Source organism: Mytilus californianus, unplaced genomic scaffold (assembly GCF_021869535.1).
Source record: "Mytilus californianus isolate M0D057914Y unplaced genomic scaffold, xbMytCali1.0.p SCAF_3, whole genome shotgun sequence".
Classification (NCBI taxonomy): domain Eukaryota; kingdom Metazoa; phylum Mollusca; class Bivalvia; order Mytilida; family Mytilidae; genus Mytilus; species Mytilus californianus.
In genome coordinates, this window is record NW_026262679.1 from 30,048,019 (window position 1) to 30,067,359 (window position 19,341).

The window sequence follows — 19,341 nt, forward strand, 5'->3', positions numbered from 1 at the left end:
TAGTAGTATAGATCCATATTTTCTTGATTTAAATGATTCAAAATGTTCTATCGCAAAGGAGACATTTTCTTTCCTATAGTACTGCTTTATTTTTTTTTCAAGTATATTTTCCCCGGATTTGTTCCAATTGTCGTTACCATAATCCCGTCCTCCTTTCCTCGATTATGAAATCACCTAATTGGACTTACCACCGAATTTATACTAACCATGAACAACATGACGAGTGCTACTATTTGAGCTAAATTTGCTTACCCTTCTGAAGGACCTAAATTAAATGTCACCACGGTTTTAGATGGGGTCCGTGTACACTGTTGCTCAGTCTTTAGTTTTTGATGGGGTCCGTGTTGCTCAGTATTTAGTTTTTGATGGGGTCCGTGTTGCTCAGTCTTTAGTTTTTGATAGGGTCCGTGTTGCTCTGTCTTTAGATTTTAATAGGGTCCGTGTTGCTCAGTCTTTAGTTTTTGATTGGGTCCGTGTTGCTCAGTCTTTAGTTTTTGATGGGGTCCGTGTTGCTCAGTCTTTAGTTTTTGATAGGGTTCGTGTTGCCCAGTCTTTAGTTTTTGATGGGGTTCGTGTTGCTCAGTCTTTAGTTTTTGATGGGGTCCGTGTTGCTCAGTCCTTAGTTTTTGATGGGGTTCGTGTTGCTCAGTCTTTAGTTTTTGATGTAGTGTTTTGTCGACCATTTTGTCTTTTCGTCGTCTTTTGTTTTTACCATGGCGTTGTCAGTTTTCCTTCGACTTTTGAGTTTTGAATGAACCCTTTATATCTTCCGATCCCTTTTTCAATTGTGTGACTAAATGGCGTTTAAATTAATTTTGCTACAGTGAATATGTTGACAGGGATACCGTTTGGATAGAGACAATATCCCATTTGTTTTGTCACACTAAACTCCAAAATATAAATGAACTAAAATTAAAAGACATACAATACTAACAAAGGCCAGAGGCTCCTGACTTGGGACAGGCGCAAAAATGCGGCGAGGTTAAACATGTTTTATGAGATCTCAACCTCCCCCTATACCTCTAGCCAATGTAGAATAAAGAAACACATAGCAATACGCACAGTAAAACACAGTTTAAAAGAAGTCCGAGTCAGATGTCAGAATAGGTAACAAAAGAAACTAAGCAAAATGACAATGAAACATAAATGTCTGTCGCATTTTCATTTGTAATCTACTTGTACATGTATTTTATCGTTTATCCATGCGTAGTTACTGATTGTGACATTTAAACACGTTTCCAACAACGAAAATATTAATTGAATGAAAATGTATCTTTTTTTACGCTTTGACTGTCTAGAACTGCACAATTATTTTAAATATTCTTTATTACGTTATTCGAGTTAATTGTAAAAGCACTGCATGCATAGTGCTTTTATGCTTGTGCTTTTTTTTAATATTTATTCTGTTTGACTGTTTGATTTGTTTAGCTTTTTTAGTTGCTATTATCTGCTGTGCTTATCATTCTAACTTATCCTCTTTTTCAAGTTGTGCTTTATTTTGCATACTATGCTTTTAACTTTTATATGTCATCTATGGTATCTTACCATGCACTGTATGTTTAATATTGTGTTGTTTTCATGACTTTTGTATGTGTGAATATATTTTGTTATTCGGTCGATTAGAAAAGCTCACTAGAGCTAATGTTTATGTAGTTTATTGAATATCGACTTTAAATAAAACTTTGATTCAAAAAACAAAAACTGCGATCAACCAAACCTTATTTTGATATAAATGATATTTCTGTTTCTTTAGATCTGCATTTGTTTTTGACATGCAAAACCGAAGATCATCATAAAGTAAATAAATATAAAAAAACATAGGAATATCAATAACTTCATTAATTAATAACTACATAAATAAATACAATATGATTGATTGCAGAAAGGTTTACAGAAGAGTTTCCAATATGAATTCTATTACTTTACAGAATCATAGCGTCGTTCAAAAATAATATTTTCAATCAGTTTGGACTAGTGGTTGGTAAGACTGGTCCATGTAGAATTGAATTTTATCCGACTCCAATAAATGAACACCTACAGTATGATTTATATGGTACAGATACAAATTCGTACTCTCTCCGGTTCTGTAAACTATGTACGAGAACTTCTGTAAACCCAAATTCTTGTTTACATTTACCATGGCCGTTTTTACCACATGGTGATAAATTCCTAAAATATGAAACATATCATATATAAACTTTCAAAAATTGGCACAGATTGAAACACTGTATTTATATTTGTATGACTCGTAGAGTTAAGACACATTATAATTATAATGTATAGGTTATCATGTAAATGCGTCCTGCCAAACCCTGCTGTGATATGTCATTTTGATTACTATTACATGTAGTATATGTTTTATCTTTTTCAAGCAAGATCCACATGCGTCATTACTATATGTCACACTGTCCATTTCTTTTTAACTAGTAAAGCACCACATTTCCGAAATATCAAATCTGAATTCGGTTGAAAGTTGAATTTTCAAAACAAAACAGCTTTTTGCAGTCGAAAGTTCATACAACATGTCGTAGGATTATGTATAAGATAACCAATTTTATTTGCTAATTGAAAATTAAGCTGAATAACATCATTTAAGACAGCAGAGAAGATAATTCTGTATTAATTGTTTATTACTCAGACTTAAATATATACTGTAAATTTATGATGTCTCTGTACTGGTCAATGGGTCAGATTTGTCATACCATGGCAGTATTATATTGACAGGTTTCATTTACTTCAATGATCATACTTAATTAAATTGTTGAAATTAGATAACATGTTTTCACGTATAGAGAAATTTCACTAAATGACCAGTGCATGATTGGATTACATCTTTCTTATTGGTCAATGATCTTGCGGGGTCAGCACGAGTTCACATGTAAGTGCGTTGTGGTCACTTCCTTTTATCATTAACTTTTGACGTGTTATCTTGTAATTCTTATCAAACAATTTGTGAAAAATTCCCACTCGCATGCGCATGCCTCCCTTAATTTTATCTTTAGAAGTAGATATGTAGGCAAAGTGTATTGCCTTGACTTGAATGGACTGGACTCTTGGACTCTTGGACTGGACTGGATTGGACTGGACTATAGACTGGACTGGACTCTCACATGTTTATTTTTTTTTAATAACATGCATTTATTTTTTATTTGTTTTTTTTGTTATCTTCTTGTTTATTACGACTGTACTTTATGCTTTTTTTAGGATTTTAATTTATAATCTTGTCTGTCAAAAGAAGTTGTATTTATTGATGACATTCGACCTCCCGAACAGATGTCTTATATCTATTAAGTTACAGATTGGAATGTCATCATCAATTTTATTGTAAAAAAGCAGATAGAAAGACAGAAAATTCATCCTGTATTATGTATTGCTATGTGTTTAATACATGTATCCCCTTATTCTATTTTATTTCCGAAATCTTATAATGTGTATTCCACTTAAAAGGCCCATGGTGAAAAATGTATTTTGATTAAAATTGAGACACAAATAATTTTGTTAAGCATATACTGTATAGTTATGCATATGATGAGCTTATTTCATTATCTTAAACAACTTCCAGACCAGAGTCATAAGAACTTGTGTAAAAGCATTAATAAAACAGATTATATAAAAAATTAACAGGCAAATATTCTTAGTGGGTTACATATAAACATATCTGTACTGTATTGATAGTTTTCCAAGTTCAAAACATTTAATAATATATATGTTCCAATAACTTTCAATACCTCTAGGTTTTCTTGAATAAAAAGCCAATTGAACTTAGCACTTCTAAATTGTCTGACAATGTATGCAAACACAATTGAAAGAAAATGCTATGATCCGAAAAACAGTACCTCCTAGGATCAGCCTGTGACAATCAAAATTAAAAAAAACAAACAATAGCTTGATGAAACATGATACAGGAAATCATAACAAACCTCTGAAACTGAATGACAAAAAAAAAAGAAAAAAAAAGATGTATAGCTTATGTTTTTCATTGTGCATGGGATTAAAATATAAACATGTCCCCTAACTAAATACTCATGTAATATTGATACAGTTAAAAGAGTAGAGAAGACATAATTAAAAAAGTTATAGCTTTTAAATTTTAACTTTGAAATTTGTGTCTCTCAATTATTAAATATAACTTTTCTCACCATGGGCCCTTAAATGGAATAAATATTTTTATTTTTATCTTTATGTGAAGCAATAATGAATTTCAGAAATAAAATAGAATAAGGTGTTAAATGTATTATACGCATAACAATACACAATTCCGGATAATTTATCTGTCCTGCTATCAGCTTTATACAATAAAATTGATGCTGACATTCCAATCTGTACCTAAATTGATATAAAACATCTGTTCTAAGGTCGATTGTCAATAATTAATACAACTTCTTTTGACAGACAAGATTATAAATCAAAAATTCTATTATTAAATAAAAAAGCATAAAGTACAGTCGTAATAAAAAAGAAGATAACAAATTAACCAATAAAAAATAAATGCATGTTATTAAAAAAATAAACATGCGAGAGTCCATTCCAGCCTATAGTTCAGTCCAATCCAGTCCAGTCCAGTCCAGTCAAAGATGTTAGTTTGTACAAATTAAATTTGTACAGGGTTTTTGTACACGTTATAAGTTTTTTGACACACACCTTTTTGCACCGGGTGATAAAAGTGTATCTTCTAACATTTTTCAGCTTAATGTCTTAAATTCAAATTTATATACTTCAACCTAACATTTAGTGCTATTCTCCTTGTCCTAAAACTGTGAATAAGAACACCTGAATGGTTTAAATTCTATTTTCATTTGTCTCCTCATACCAAAGGCATATCCATAAAAAGTCTTTTTGTGTTCTTATAATGTTATTTGTAGCAATGCTCAGTACTAGACTGTGTCATGTAGTCATGGAAATATGACAGAAATATGCGAAACAAAAGACTGTGTGCTTTTATCATCCATGTGTGTTACGCGGTTCATAAAACACTGATAACTTGTACAAAAATTCTGTACAATTTATAATTTGTACAACATTACGATTTGTACACAACATATATATATGTTTATTAGTGGGGCAGATTTTCCTCCCCACCTTTGCTATTCTTTGTCATTTATTCAATTGGTATGATTTTAGTTGATGTAATTTCATATTAATTATGAACTTTTATGTCAAATGTTTCATTTGCAAAATGTATTTTTTGGCATTTTATGATTTTGAATAAATGACCCTTTTTCGTCAATTTAGTTTTTATATCATATAGCAAAACAAGCTCAGACTCTGGCCTGTGTATACATTAGTATGTTTATGGTATCTAACTGTCTTAAAACTAGACTTTGCCCAAGAGACAAATGTATGTTATAAGACGAATAAAGTTCCACAACCTTGGAATACAAATTTCGAAAGTCTACTTTATTAAAAAGTAATCTTCTTTTACTCGACCTTCACATAAAATGAAAACAACACGTTATGAATGTCATGCGTCCGAAGCGCTTTTCTGGATTTATCTTCATCAGGAACGCTCAAAGTCAAATATTTGAGTTCTTAAAGCATATACTTGAGTTATTGTCGAATTTCCACAAGTTTGCAAAGACAAAACTAAAAATATCCAAAGCCAAAAGAACGTTTTTTTATAGATCCGTGAAGCTGCCGCCAGACACAGCTAAAAAGAGACCTCCATTTAACTCAAGATTAAATAGGTATACTTAAATTATAATGTTTTTTTTCCCAGATACATGTACTTACATACATTCGCCTTCAACCCGAAACTGTTCATTTATTAACGAAACTCCACCAAACATTGAACTTGTCACAGGAATTCTCGTTATCCCATCATGTACAAAAGGTTCGTTATCTGCAACGATTTTTAAATTCCTGAAACGGAAAGGGAAAAAGGGACATTTAAGACAACAAGTTTGTTCTTCGATTTTGAAAGCAATGAAATTATCAGTGATTTTTTACATGTTTCTAACTCACGTTTCACAGCAACGAGAACTGGGACGAACTTTAGATGATTCATTCGAACCAACTCCAAAGTCATCGAATCCAGTAGTACCAATTACTTGTTCATTTGATGTGTCACACTCCATATTATGTTCCATTGTATTGCTGAATAAACCTTTATAATTTCTGTTAAGTAGCCTTTCTTGTCTGTCAATATTACATCTATCACTATAGCAATCACAATAAAGGCACGATTCCATTGTACCTACAGGACAGGTGCGAGGTCGTGTGTTCTGGTGTCTATCGTCCCCGCTTATATGTCCATCAAAACCATAAAACTGTCCCGTGTGTCCTTGAACAGCTTCACACTTCATGATAATTATATAAATGGCAATGAGAATCATTTTTATTTCTCTGTTGTCTTATAGTAAATAAATTTACACATTCGAAAGTTTACATAATTTCTTCCAAATATTGTCCAGTTTTAATATATTTCATACAAACATTATAAACTCTTGTTATGCGAGAAAGTATGAACTAAGTGGACTAAAGGCCCCAGCTGTCAAAGGATATTACATCCGATACATTAATATAATTATCTACACATCTTTTGAAGAATTATTATTTTTCAGCGATATGCATTCAGAAAAGGTTCGTATGTTATCGTAATCTCTCCTGAAAAATAATAAGAAATCGTCTTAGAACAGATTGTATAGCTATAAATTTAAGTTAGTTGATCATCTTAACCAATACGAAACGAGAAATGATTGATTCATGTCACCAGCAGCATTGTCACATTTGGTATTTTAAGTCCCTATTAATTTCGAATTAGAAATTATAAACTATATCTTCCGTTGACGTTATATTTCACCGACTATATAGAAAATGTTGTATTATATGTATTCCTTAAACATATAAAAACTAATGACAAGGAATGTTATAATTGATACAACTATAAATAATACATGAACATTTAAACTGGAAGGACGAATTTTTTGTATGTAGACTAAGTAATGATATTTCTTGCTGGATTAATTCTCTAAATGGTATAGTTTACTTGTATAAATAACGGCTTAGGAAAATAAAGAATCTAATGTAATGCTCTTCTAGTTGTCCTATAATTCTTACAACAAAATAACATCATAGGTACTTGTTTCACAATGTATGTGTTGCAGTATCATGCGTCTTCATATTTTATGATTATATAGAAGAAAAATCATTAACTAACAATGTTTCATAGAAAATAGGCTTTTCGTGATTCGTGATTATATTTATGTTATTATAAAAGAAGATTTACATATATTTGTTAAGTTATTTAATTAACCTATTTCCATAAACATCTTGTATTTTACCGGGATATTTCTTTGGCTGAAACATACACAGACAATGCTGAAAAGGACGGAAAAACATATTATATTAATAATTTATACTTTATTGGAGCAAACATCCGGTCAAACGCTAGGTTTTGGTGAAAATAAACTTCACCAGGAATTACATAAAAGTACACGCGTTCGAGTACGTTCGTGTCATTTAGCGTCATCTGCCGAATGTCAGTATTGTGATTGTTATGGTGACTCTTGCTCAACAAACAAAGCTGAAAGAAAGATAGATCATTTTTACAACGGAATATTTGTGACCAAGAATGAATTTCGAAAAATGTTACAATTAGGGTCAAACCATAAAAAAGTTGGCAAAATAAAGAAATTTAAGACTGCTGTTTCCTCCAGGAGTTGTGAACACAAATTTAGAGGAGGCGGTTGTTGTGAAACGTAAGTATTTGTGTCGTTTTATCAATTGTTGCTTCGGTCTTTTTCACTAAAAAATCTATCACCCTGTTTAGCCTTTTTTAAAATACCACAACACAAATCTACGAAGAAAGAAAAAGTTGTACAGGACAGTATCATTTTGATCCACCATTAGAATCAAAATGTATTTGGTACAAATCCATATAAAGTACTTCTTAACATATGAACTGAAACAATTTAGATGATGAATACCATTTTGAATATACCGAACCTCAATTAGAATCTAGAGGAAAATACACGAATGAAGCATATCAAATAAATACAAATCAAATGTACACAGGAACAAAAAGAACTATACGAACAAAGTCCACATAAATCTAAAGTTTTTTGTCTATACAAACATCAATCGAACAGATACTGATAAAACAAATTTAAGATCGTATTCTTTTTTCATCAAGAGTTATATTTGAAAATGTTTTAATTTTTTTTAATTTTTAGGGTTATTACACATATTGAGCCCTTGCAAATTGAGTTAGATGGCGTTATAAGGACAGTTGTAAGAGCCGATGGGAACACACATCTTATATCAAATCAAACTATTGAAACTGGCAAATGCCGCAGGTGAGAATAGAAATATACGAATTGGCCTTCCATTCTGCATGAAAAAATAGAAGTACAATTATAATACACATTTCACATTCAATTTTAACAAACTAGGGTTACTTCTGAAACTACATTGATATTATTATAATGTTTATCTATAAAAAAAAAAGGTTAATTGTATATTAACAAGAACACATTAAATAATGAAATCAATTAAGAAAATTCGGCAAAGCAGGTCGAAAGTAAAAGATCAGAAGATACCAAAGGTTCAATAAAAACCATACCATCAAAGAAATAGACAACACTCTGGAAAAACAATATAAGAGGTGAAAACACAAACAACACGTCACAAAACATTCCATAAAATAAAAAAACCCTGCAATGAATTTGATGCTCTGAAAAGTTCCTGCCCCACTTATGTCGGGAATGTCAAAAACAAAAAAAGACCGGCGGGATTGTGGCTACGACAAATGGATTGTCCTTGGTTATATGTGACACAGATATTCACTCGAGTCAACCAATTCAAAGAGGCATCCAAAAAACTTTCCAACAGAAGACTTTAACTTTATTATAAAGAATCAATTCCTTCTTTGTAAACAAAGTCCTGCTTTGTTTAAAAAAAAGAATGGCCAACGTAGATACAAGTATCTTGTCTTGGGGAGGGATAAATCATACTGATTCAAACAAAAAATTCTCTAAAACTTACATTATCAAGATGCTTGATTTCTTGATTGACAACATATGTGTTACGTTTGGAGGACGTGTTTTCAATAAACAATCTGCATTGACACGGGAACCAACTGTGCCCTCTTCTTGCCGACTTGTTCCTTTATTCATATGAGGCTGACTTCATACAGGACCTTCTTAGGAAGAAAGAAAAGAAGTTAGCAGTATCCTTTAACTTTACTTTCCGCTATATAGATGATGTTCTCTCACTAAATAATTAAAAATTTGGTGACTGTGTTGAACGCATCTATCTCATCGAACTTGAGATAAAGGATACATCAGATACAGTTAAGTCTGCCTCATATCTTGACTTACATCTAGAAATTGATAATGAGGGTCGATTGAAAACAAAACTGTACGACAAAAGAGATGATTTCAGTTTCCCAATTGTGAACTTTCCATTTATATGTATCAACATTCCAGCAGCGCCTGCATACGGAGTATATATCTCCCGTTTGATACGATATTCCAGGGCTTGTATTTCCTATCATGATTTCCTTGATAGAGGGTTGCTACTCACAAGGAAGCTACTAAACCAAGAGTTCCAACTGGTGAAGTTGAAATAATCCCTTCGTAAATTTTATGGACGCTATCATGAGTTGGTTGACCGTTATGGGATATCCGTTTCACATATGATAGCGGATATGTTCCAAACCTTTCCGGAGCACCTGAGATCAACCCCAGTTTTTGGTGGGGTTCGTGTTGCTCAGTCTTTCGTTTTCTGTGTTATGTTTTGTGTACTTTTGTTTATCTGTTTGTCTTTTTCTTTTTTAGCCATGGCGTTGTCAGTTTATTTTCGACTAATGAGTTTGAATGTCCCTTTGGTATCTTTCACCTCTCTTTTGTAAACAGTAACCCCATATCATTTAAAACACAAATCCTGGAATATCACATAAGCTGGTTGATATATGCTCCACTGTCCATATGCAGGTGTTTCTGGAATGTTGTTCCATAGAAATGGAATGTTCACAATGGAAAATTGAAGTCATCTTGTTTTGTCGCAAAGTTTATTTCTCAATTGACTGTCACTATTTCTATGTGAAATGATTGATTGATTATCCGTGTGCCACACTCAAGCACAAAAAGACAGGAAACACAAAGCTGATGAATGAACATGTCAAAATACAGGTGTCTATACAACAAGTAAAACACTTTAACCAAAATTCAGGGATTAAATATGGACTGCTATTAAAAATAGAGGAATTTTTTTAGAAGGACAGACATTTTACCATGCAATAGGTTACCAAAGAACCCGAAAAAAAAAACGGCCAAATTGACGCATCCTTACTGACCATACTAAGAGAGACATTCCCTTTAGCTGTGTGTGATGTATGAATACACAGATGCCACTGAGTGAAAATCAACCCAAGCTAATTTAAAGGAGAAGCCCATACGCTTTCAATGTAAAGTAACTCTTGTAATCTTAGTCAATAACTATTGAAGAGCCTACTTAATTGATAATTTGTTTAATCTGTTCTTATTCTGAATGTGCACAAACTATTTGCCATGGAAGTTTAGTTGTGGGGCGCTTTACATTTGCGCGCATTTGGGGATTATGTTTTTTACGTTTGCGCTCATTTATTTTACAGGTAACACAAGTAAAAATGAAGATAATAAATTTTTTGATAGTTATTAGTTTTCAAACATATTTATAATTTGAAATTATATACTTTTCATATTGAATTATAAAAAACTGCATACGGAAAAGCAATCAGCGAATAAGAGTACGGGAAGACAATAACTCAATAGCAGTACATTTCTAGAGATTTTTAAAAGATATCAGATTTTCTTTTAAAAGATAGTCGATGTATACGTGTTTAATAGAAAAAAATACTCATTCAAGTATATAAAGCATATTCAACTGGTTTTGTTTTTAATTTGAAGTATCAATGACTTTAACTGATCATGAGAAATCCCGTTACGGCGCTTTAGGCATACATGCATCTGAATTGCGAATATTGAAGCGTGAATAAGATTCTCTTTTCTACAATTTTTACCGAATGATGATCGCTTAAGTAAATAAGCAAGTCAGTTTGTTAAGTGGCATCAACGGACAAACATGGAGTTTCGATTGTCAGATGAAGAAATTGACCGAATTCATTTTCTTCAAGCTTGAAATATCCAGCACGTCCCGACATACAAAATCAGTATTTTTACTCCTCAGATTTGCTTTGTTTTTACATATTTTTCTGAATATATTCCCATGACTTAGTGCTTGTGCATAATAAAATGGACTTATCAAGATCGAAACCAACTTCCACTTTCTCGTTGGCGACTTTAATTGGTCATCGCGAAAGTCATCAAAACCTTGTTAAACCTTATTTGTTCAGTCCATTCACATAAAATAAATGTAAAATGTTTACACATACTGGAATAATGAACTACATAGTTTGATATATTCAAAACTATCCGCCCGTCACATTTTCATATACAATTCAAAATAAAACTTTTCGAAACTGTATCTCTGTTTACAAGAATGATATATGATATACTATGAATGAGCGAATTTAACCCTATACCGCATAGCAAGATATACTTTAAAGGACAAAAACAAAATGTAAAACAATTCAATCAAGAAAACCAACGGCTGATTTATGTACAAAACACTTCAGGGAACGACCATTTAACTTCAAGGTGGGGGAGGGGTTATAGTTTTTCCCTCAAAAAATATTCTGATCCCCAATTTGATGAAAAAAAATTGTAATACCTTAAAGTGTTAAATTTTGAAAAAAATAATTTGATTGACAGCCATACCCCACCCCCTTTTTGAAGTTAAATGGTTGATCCCTTATTGTTTTTCACCTTCGGTCAGTACATGTACATTATTTTTTTTCCGTAGATGTTCAGAAAGTACTTGTCGATGTGGACCAAACAATGAAAGCAGGTGTATGGAAGATAAGTTTATTACTCATATTCTTGTCTTTGCAGAAAATAACAATTTTGAATATGAATTTATTTTTTATGAATTTAACAGATTCTGCAGGTGTGTTCATACATGAGTGTTCTTCATAGATCGATTATTGTAGTGTATGAGTGTTCTTCATAGATCGATTATTGTAGGGTATGAGTGTTCTTCATAGATCGATTATTGTAGGGTTTGTATTTTAGTTTTATTATCTACAAATGAGTACTATCTTATGTAAACTTATCTTGCAATTCTACTTTATTGTCAATAATTCCAGGTTTTAAGATGAAATGATGCAAACTGTAATACAGTTATGACAATAAACTGTGAATTAAATTCAGTAATATTTATTTTGTTTTCGATTTTTTGTTTCTTGTTAACAAGAAAAACTAAAAACCCCATTAGACCTTTCCGAATCCATATACTCATTTTACAAGTATTTAGCAATGTGAACCCCAAATCTCATGTATATTGTCTGGACTTGAAAAGGATTGTGACTGGCCATGGAGGCACTGAACAAGGTAATGTAAACCCTCTAAAGGATTATTTGGGCTCGCCCCTCAGTCATGTTTCATTGACTTTGACTCTTATGCAGGTTTAATTGTTAAAGTTTGTGATTAGTTAAGGCAACCTTTGTTTACCCATCTTCAAATCTCACAAATCGATTAGGAAGACTAATCAAGTTAACAAACAAAAACTGAGTTATAGAATGAACTCCAAAAAAGAGCGAGACCAGGTGCATCGACAATCTACAGGGTAAGCGTCTCCTGCTATGTATGCATCACCCGCCATGTGATTCCACGCCCAGTCAAGATCAGTTATACATTAACGGCTAAGTTAATGTTATTTGGTATGTAGTTGTACAAGCATCAGTCCATCTCATTTCTTTACAATGTCCACGCGCGTTCATTGACCTGGCAACTTTTGCATAGGTTACTTGTTTAAGTATGTAATTAAGTCAGTTTAAGGGATCCACTTACGATGCGTCAATTATAGTATTTTAGCACATACTTACAACTTCTCGTCGAATCAAATTGCTTATATTTGCCTTCTAATTTTCATAGTACATACTTTTTCCGTGTACTAAGTAACTTCGCATGAATGACCACGAGGGTAAGATTTCATTGTATCGTAATCAAGATATTTAAAACAAAAATTGCCACTGGCTATTTTGAAATAAAATGCTGTGTTCCAAATTAAATTAAATAGTTTGTAATTAGTTTTCACGTTGATTTTTAAATATCCTGCTATTAAAATCTTTGGATCTAAAAAATGTTTTTGACAATTGCAAATTTCTTTCATTTAAATAAAGGGTAATACATGTGGTTCTTTATACCTTGATTAGAGTACAACGATATCTTAAAATTATGATAATGTATCATCCATGCAATTACTTTGTACACAAAAAAGTGTGTAATATGAAACCTTGTGAAGGGGAATTAAAGCAACTTAGTAATAATTTTTCAAACTTTCTTAAGGAAGGTGATCTATATATTTCGTCATGAATTGATTGATACATTGATTATTTGTTGCTTAATGTCCAGTGGCAAATATTTCATGCATGTTCAGGACGATGTCATGAATTGAAAAACTGATTATGTCTGAAGATAATGTGCCACCTATATATATACATCTAAACATATTCTGATAAATTTTTTAGTTTTTATTTAAATTTGAAATAATAAAAAAAAACCACACACACAAAACCTATAATCTCTGATCTATTGGTAGTTGCTTTTTAATGCCTATCTGCTAGACTATATCTATGGGGGAAAACTATCTATATGTTTCAAATTTAATATAGCTTTAGTTTTACTGTGAAATTAAAAAATGTTTTCAAAACATGTAAAGCTTCCACTGCAATTTAATTATTGCCTGCTTTTGGTCAATTTATTTGGTCATCTTACTATGTAAGAAGAACATGTATAGTAAGACACCGCTTTATATCAATATACATACTTACACCAGCAGCTACCATCTTTTCATTCTGGAATCAAGGGCTTTTTGAAATCACATATTTTACAATGATACTAGTGAGTAGATTTAAAAAACTTCGTTAATGAGCTCCGTTTTACAAACACCTGTGATACAAGTAGTCAGCCAAAATAAACTATCAATATACCAATTAAAAGATTACTCGAGTTGTAAATATGTGCTAAATTGGATAGTCTATGGAAAGGTATATACTATGAAATTAAGAGCTCGGGGCAAGCCCCTCGCTCTAAATTTCATAGTATATACCTTTCCATAGACTAACCTAGGCGTCATTGACATATCTCATTTCCATGCAGATTATTTAATCATACACCGTCAGTCATGGTCTATTGACTAAATGCTTTGAATATTAATTTCAACAATTGCATTATACAATAAGTTTATAGAGAGGCGAGACATTTCTCTTTGTCAATAGTTTATTGTACATTATGATTACGTACTTAGTGCTTTAAGATTATTGTCCAATTTATTATCAGGTCATTTTCTGTGTACATCCACTATTTATTGAAACCATTTGATAACCTTTGCTTTCGCTATGTCTTTATATCTTCCGCTTGAAGAACACCATATGAATAATGGTAGTTTGGCCCACTTCACTCAAAGGAAATACGATATGCTTTCTACAATCCTAGAGGAATAAATTTGCTGGATTTTCAGTAAAACGCATAGCTCAAACTGAAAGACGATTTTTAAGATTGTGCATATTGTTAACTCGCATTAGCATATAACCTCTTTAAAAATCATATGACCTTTTTGCGTTTATCTACAAATACCTTTGTATGCACCTTTAAATTAAAATTCTCCCAAACTGAGATAATTTCAGAATATATCTTTGACGTCGAAATTATTTTATAATTGCGTCAATACCGTGAAATCAACCAGTCCACACTGATAAACAGCTCTTCAATAAAATTAAAACAGTTAAGCTATATAAAACGTATATCCATAGACTAGGCAGGTATTACTGTTTCCAAAAAATCAACAAATTGTTTTATAATATTTTGCAATAGTCTAAAATAAGGACAAAAGTCAAAAATATGCGTGTCAGACGTAACAGACTATACGCGTAATAACTTTTACAGGGGTGTTTGTGCTCTTCGAAACAGTGAAAAATCCGCGAAAATTCGCATGAATAATGTGTGTCATGTATATAGTATTACGTAATTACTGAATTTGCGTTGATGCAAAGGCCAAAGCTATTTTTTTTTGCAAAAAAGGCCCCGAAATGACAAATGTAAAACATTTCAAACGAGAAAACTAACGGCACAGTTACGAATATAGTCCCAAGTGTGGACAGTGTATAACTTGCAAATTGTTTTCATACATTTTCCAAATTTATTTCTTTATATTTTATGTATGAAATATTAAGTAGGGGGATGAAATTACATGTTAAAAAAATTTGGGTGATGAATTTTTATGTAAAGTAGTGATTTGGTCAGTTAAAAAAGGTCAGAAATTAGTATGCCTGAAGCTGTCAAACTGAATTATAGACCCCCTTAACATAGAATTGTCTATATTTTGAGTTAGAGCTGGTAGACTTTTCTATAATTTTGATATTATTTGTCCCAAAAGTAGTACAATACACTGTAAAAATCTTTTTGAGATAGAGCAGGTGCGATTTTTTTAAATTTTAATTTATTGTCTAAAAGAAATGCACTACGAAATAACTGTGTTCTCGGGCCGCCTGATTTATGTACAAAATAATGAACGAAAAACAAATATGATATACAGCAACAAACGACAACCACTGAATTACAGGCTCCTGACTAGGGACAGGCACATACAGAATGTGGCGGGGTTAAACTAGTTTGAAGGCGCGTCAACCCTCCCCTAACCTGGGACAGTGGTGTAACAGTACAACATAAGAACAAACTATAAAAATCAGTTGAAAAGGGCTTAACTCATCAAATCGATACAAAGCAGAAATACATCTCAACATAAATAGATTGGAAACAGTGTCGTCAGATCATTAAAGACGCTCTTGCTCTGTCTGTCTACTGTAAAAATTGGTATTAACGTGAAAAATCTGATAAAAAATCTCTAGACAGTTATTTGAATAAAATTATGAATACTGTTAATATTCGTATATCTCATTTTGAAAACAATTCTGAAATTAGTAATAGGGTCCATGATATTCCCATTTCCAGAATAAAAAATAAACTCCAAGTACTCGCAAAGCGGTTTGTGTTCGTACCGGCAGACAAAGCAGCAAATAATGTAGTGGTGGTGTGACGCATATACTACACGGAAGTTCTCCAAAACGAAATTACAAATTCATCTACATTCAGGTCCGTACGCTCCACAGAGAGTCAAATTGTAAACAAGCATATCACTGCCACTACCCAGCTTAAAGCCTCTTCCGAACATTTGAAAGTCCCTACTATGTACTGGTTACCTAAATTGCACAAAAAAACATTTAAATTCCGTTTCATCTCCGCATCTAGTAAGTGTTCTACTACTAATCTATCAGTGCTTCTAACTACCTCCCTTACTACTATCAAAGAACTTGTTATTAACTTTTGTAATAAAGCTTATGAAAATAATGGTATTAATTATTTTTGGAGTGTTAAAAATTCTTTAGAGGTTTTAGATAAAATACATGCTTTTGATGGTCCTTTTAATTCTGTTGACAGTTATGATTTTTCTACTCTCTATACTACACTTCCACAAAATCTTATCAAGAAAAAGTTTTCATATTTAATTAAATGGTCTTTTGAAAAATCTCATTACAAATTTATTTGCTGTAACTCGTTTAAAGCCTTTTTCTGTAACGAAAAAGGAAAGTATGCTAGATACACTTACTGGAAATGTGAAGATATGATTGAAGCTTGAAATTTTCTCCTGGACAACATATATGTACGTTTCGACGATAGAGTGTATCGACAAGTAGTAGGTATTCCTATGGGCACTAACTGCGCCCCTTTAATAGCAGATTTATTCCTGTATTGCTATGAATCTCAGTTTATGACCAAACTCAGTAAAGACACGTCATTGTTACATTTGGTTGATACATTCAACAATACCTTCCGTTATCTAGATGATATTTTTTCGTTAAATAATCCAGAGTTCTCTAAATATACTACCGAAATTTACCCAATAAAACTTACTTTAACTAAATCTAACATAAACAGCAGTAGTTGTCCTTTTCTGGATTTGGACATTTCAATCTCTAAAGGAAAACTCCATACGAAAATTTACGACAAAAGAGACGATTTTTCATTCCCTATTGTTAATTTTCCTTTTTTAAGACGGCGATGTTCCTTTGGCTCCATCATACGGTGTTTATATATCCCAACTCGTTCGTTATGCCCGTGTGTGTAGTGATGTCATAGATTTTAACGAACGTAATCAATGCATCACTGGTAAATTATTAAATCAAGGATTTCGTTACTATAAATTACGTAAAACTTTTGCTAAGTTCTTTCATAGATACAAAGATTTGATTAGTAAATTTGGCTGTACTTGTAGAAAACTGATTAAAAACGGTATTTCACATCCTAAATTTTACGGTAATATTGTACTTAAAGCGCGGAAATCACTATGTGATCCGTGTAAACTCATCGAACCTTTAAACAAACTTATTAGTAAAGGTTATCTTACCAATGTTGTGATTAGATCTTTGAATATAGTTTACATTGGCACTAATATCGATTTTGTCATCAGCAAATTAAAACATAACTAAATTTGAATTTTTTTCAAGCGGGATGTATAAAGACACACCACGTTCGTTTGGATCTATAAAGAGGTTAAACTCCTAACTGTCCTACTGTCTGTCGATACATTTATGTTTGGCATTGCACTAGTCATGTCTTCTTTGACTGTCCATGACGTTAAAATACTAAATCCCTGGGATGTGTTTTAGTTGATTTTAGTCTCTGATGCATGATTTTTTATTATTAATTGTTTTGGCTTTTAACTAGCTGTCAGTAACTGCGAGTACTCTCAAATCGTACTTTCTTGTTTATTTGACCTGTTGATACTAATTGTATTGCTTTTTTGTTATTTAATGTTATTCAGGGTTATATCTGGTCTATATACCAGCTTTGATAAGTGTTTGGTATAACTATAAATTTTCACTTCGTACTATGAACATCAAAATTATTTATTTTGTAAAAATATTTCCTTTCTCTATTGGTACTGTACACGTATACCTAACAACAAAATTATTTTCATTTACCTGTGTTTAAAGTTATTGCAAATGGCTGATATTTTTGTTCGAGCATATTGTTTTTCTTTAATTGTTTAACATTTCTTACCGATATAACATGTTACTTTTATTATTCTTCCCTTAGTTTATTTATTTTGTATTTACATTGTGTCATAGGTCAAATTTATTTGTTCAGTGTATGTTCAATGGTGTTAATATGTCCTTTGATTGAGTTAAGCTATTTCAGTTGATATTTTATAGTGTGTTTTTCTATGTTGTGATGTTACACTATTGTTTCGGAAAAAGGGTGAAGGTTTGGTACCATTAAAACGTTTAAACCCGCTGCATTTGTTTGCACCTGTCCTAAGTCAGGAATCTGATGTTCAGTAGTTGTCGTTTGTTGATGTGGTTCATAAGTGTTTCTCGTTTCTCGTTTTTTATATAGATTAGACCGTTGGTTTTCCCGTTTGAATGATTTTACACTAGTAATTTTTTGGGGCCCTTTATAGCTTACTGTTCGGTGTGAGCCAAGGCTCCGTGTTGAAGACCGTACTGTGACCTATAATGGTTTACTTTTATAAATTTTGACTTGGATAGAGAGTTGTCTCATTGGCATTCATACCACATCTTCTAATATCTATCTAACAAAAACACAGAGTGTACGTAGCAGGGTACTTATACATCCCAACAACAAAAAGACACTAAGTACATATCTGAGAGTACTCGCAGTTACTGACAGTTAGTTCAAAGCCAAAAACAACTAATAAAAAAAATCATGCATCTAAGACTAATGCATATAACCCTTGTTTTCCAGTTACTGTCGAAAATCCCACCCTTTAACCCTGTCGGCCGATTTTGCAAACCTACAAAATGTACGTATTTGCATTGGTTAATTTATAATTCGCCCAAATGCATGTAATATTTACCACTGGACGTTTAACAAACAACAATGAATCACATTGAGAAAATGTGTATGTTGTTAATGGTACTCACAGACAACAAATATTGGAAATCCTAAAGTACAATACGTATGTTAGTGCATAATGTAAATACACATACAATCCCTTAAAATGATTATTTCCGCAACAATAATAATATACAATTCAAATATATTCAATTTTGATAACTAGGTTAAGCAAATAGTAACATCTGTATATATATATATATAAAAAGCTAAGTAGACCACCGGGGCTGGACATTATATATTTGAATATACTATTGATTGGGTAAGACAAATGTTTCCATCAAAGGTCCATATATTAAACTATTTTACGATTTCAGTTAGTTATTAT

General features: G+C 32.0%; 1 protein-coding gene and 1 long non-coding RNA gene across 2 annotated transcripts; one reads left to right on the forward strand and one right to left on the reverse strand.

The window, feature by feature from the left end:
* Window positions 1–1,876: 1,876 nt before the first annotated feature.
* Window positions 1,877–6,411, reverse strand: LOC127734342 (uncharacterized). Its single transcript, XM_052244189.1, has 3 exons — window positions 5,962–6,411; window positions 5,731–5,859; window positions 1,877–2,169 (listed from the first exon to the last, which is right to left on the reverse strand). The coding sequence occupies exons 1-3, from the start codon at window positions 6,330–6,332 to the stop codon at window positions 2,010–2,012; spliced, it is 660 nt and encodes a 219-aa protein (XP_052100149.1). The 5' UTR covers window positions 6,333–6,411; the 3' UTR covers window positions 1,877–2,009.
* A 917-nt stretch (window positions 6,412–7,328) lies between these two features.
* LOC127734349 (uncharacterized) lies at window positions 7,329–12,191 on the forward strand. The gene is made up of 3 exons (XR_007997519.1): window positions 7,329–7,697; window positions 8,172–8,294; window positions 11,842–12,191. It is a non-coding gene; the product is annotated as an uncharacterized LOC127734349 (long non-coding RNA).
* Window positions 12,192–19,341: the final 7,150 nt, after the last annotated feature.

Coding starts and splice junctions, on each gene's coding strand:
- LOC127734342 (XM_052244189.1), bottom strand. CDS start 6,332: ATGATTCTCATTGCCATTTATATAATTATCATGAAGTGTGAAGCTGTT. Junction 5,860..5,961: donor AGTTCTCGTTGCTGTGAAAC/GTGAGTTAGAAA, acceptor TTTCCGTTTCAG/GAATTTAAAAATCGTTGCAG. Junction 2,170..5,730: donor CGGGTTGAAGGCGAATGTAT/GTAAGTACATGT, acceptor TTCATATTTTAG/GAATTTATCACCATGTGGTA.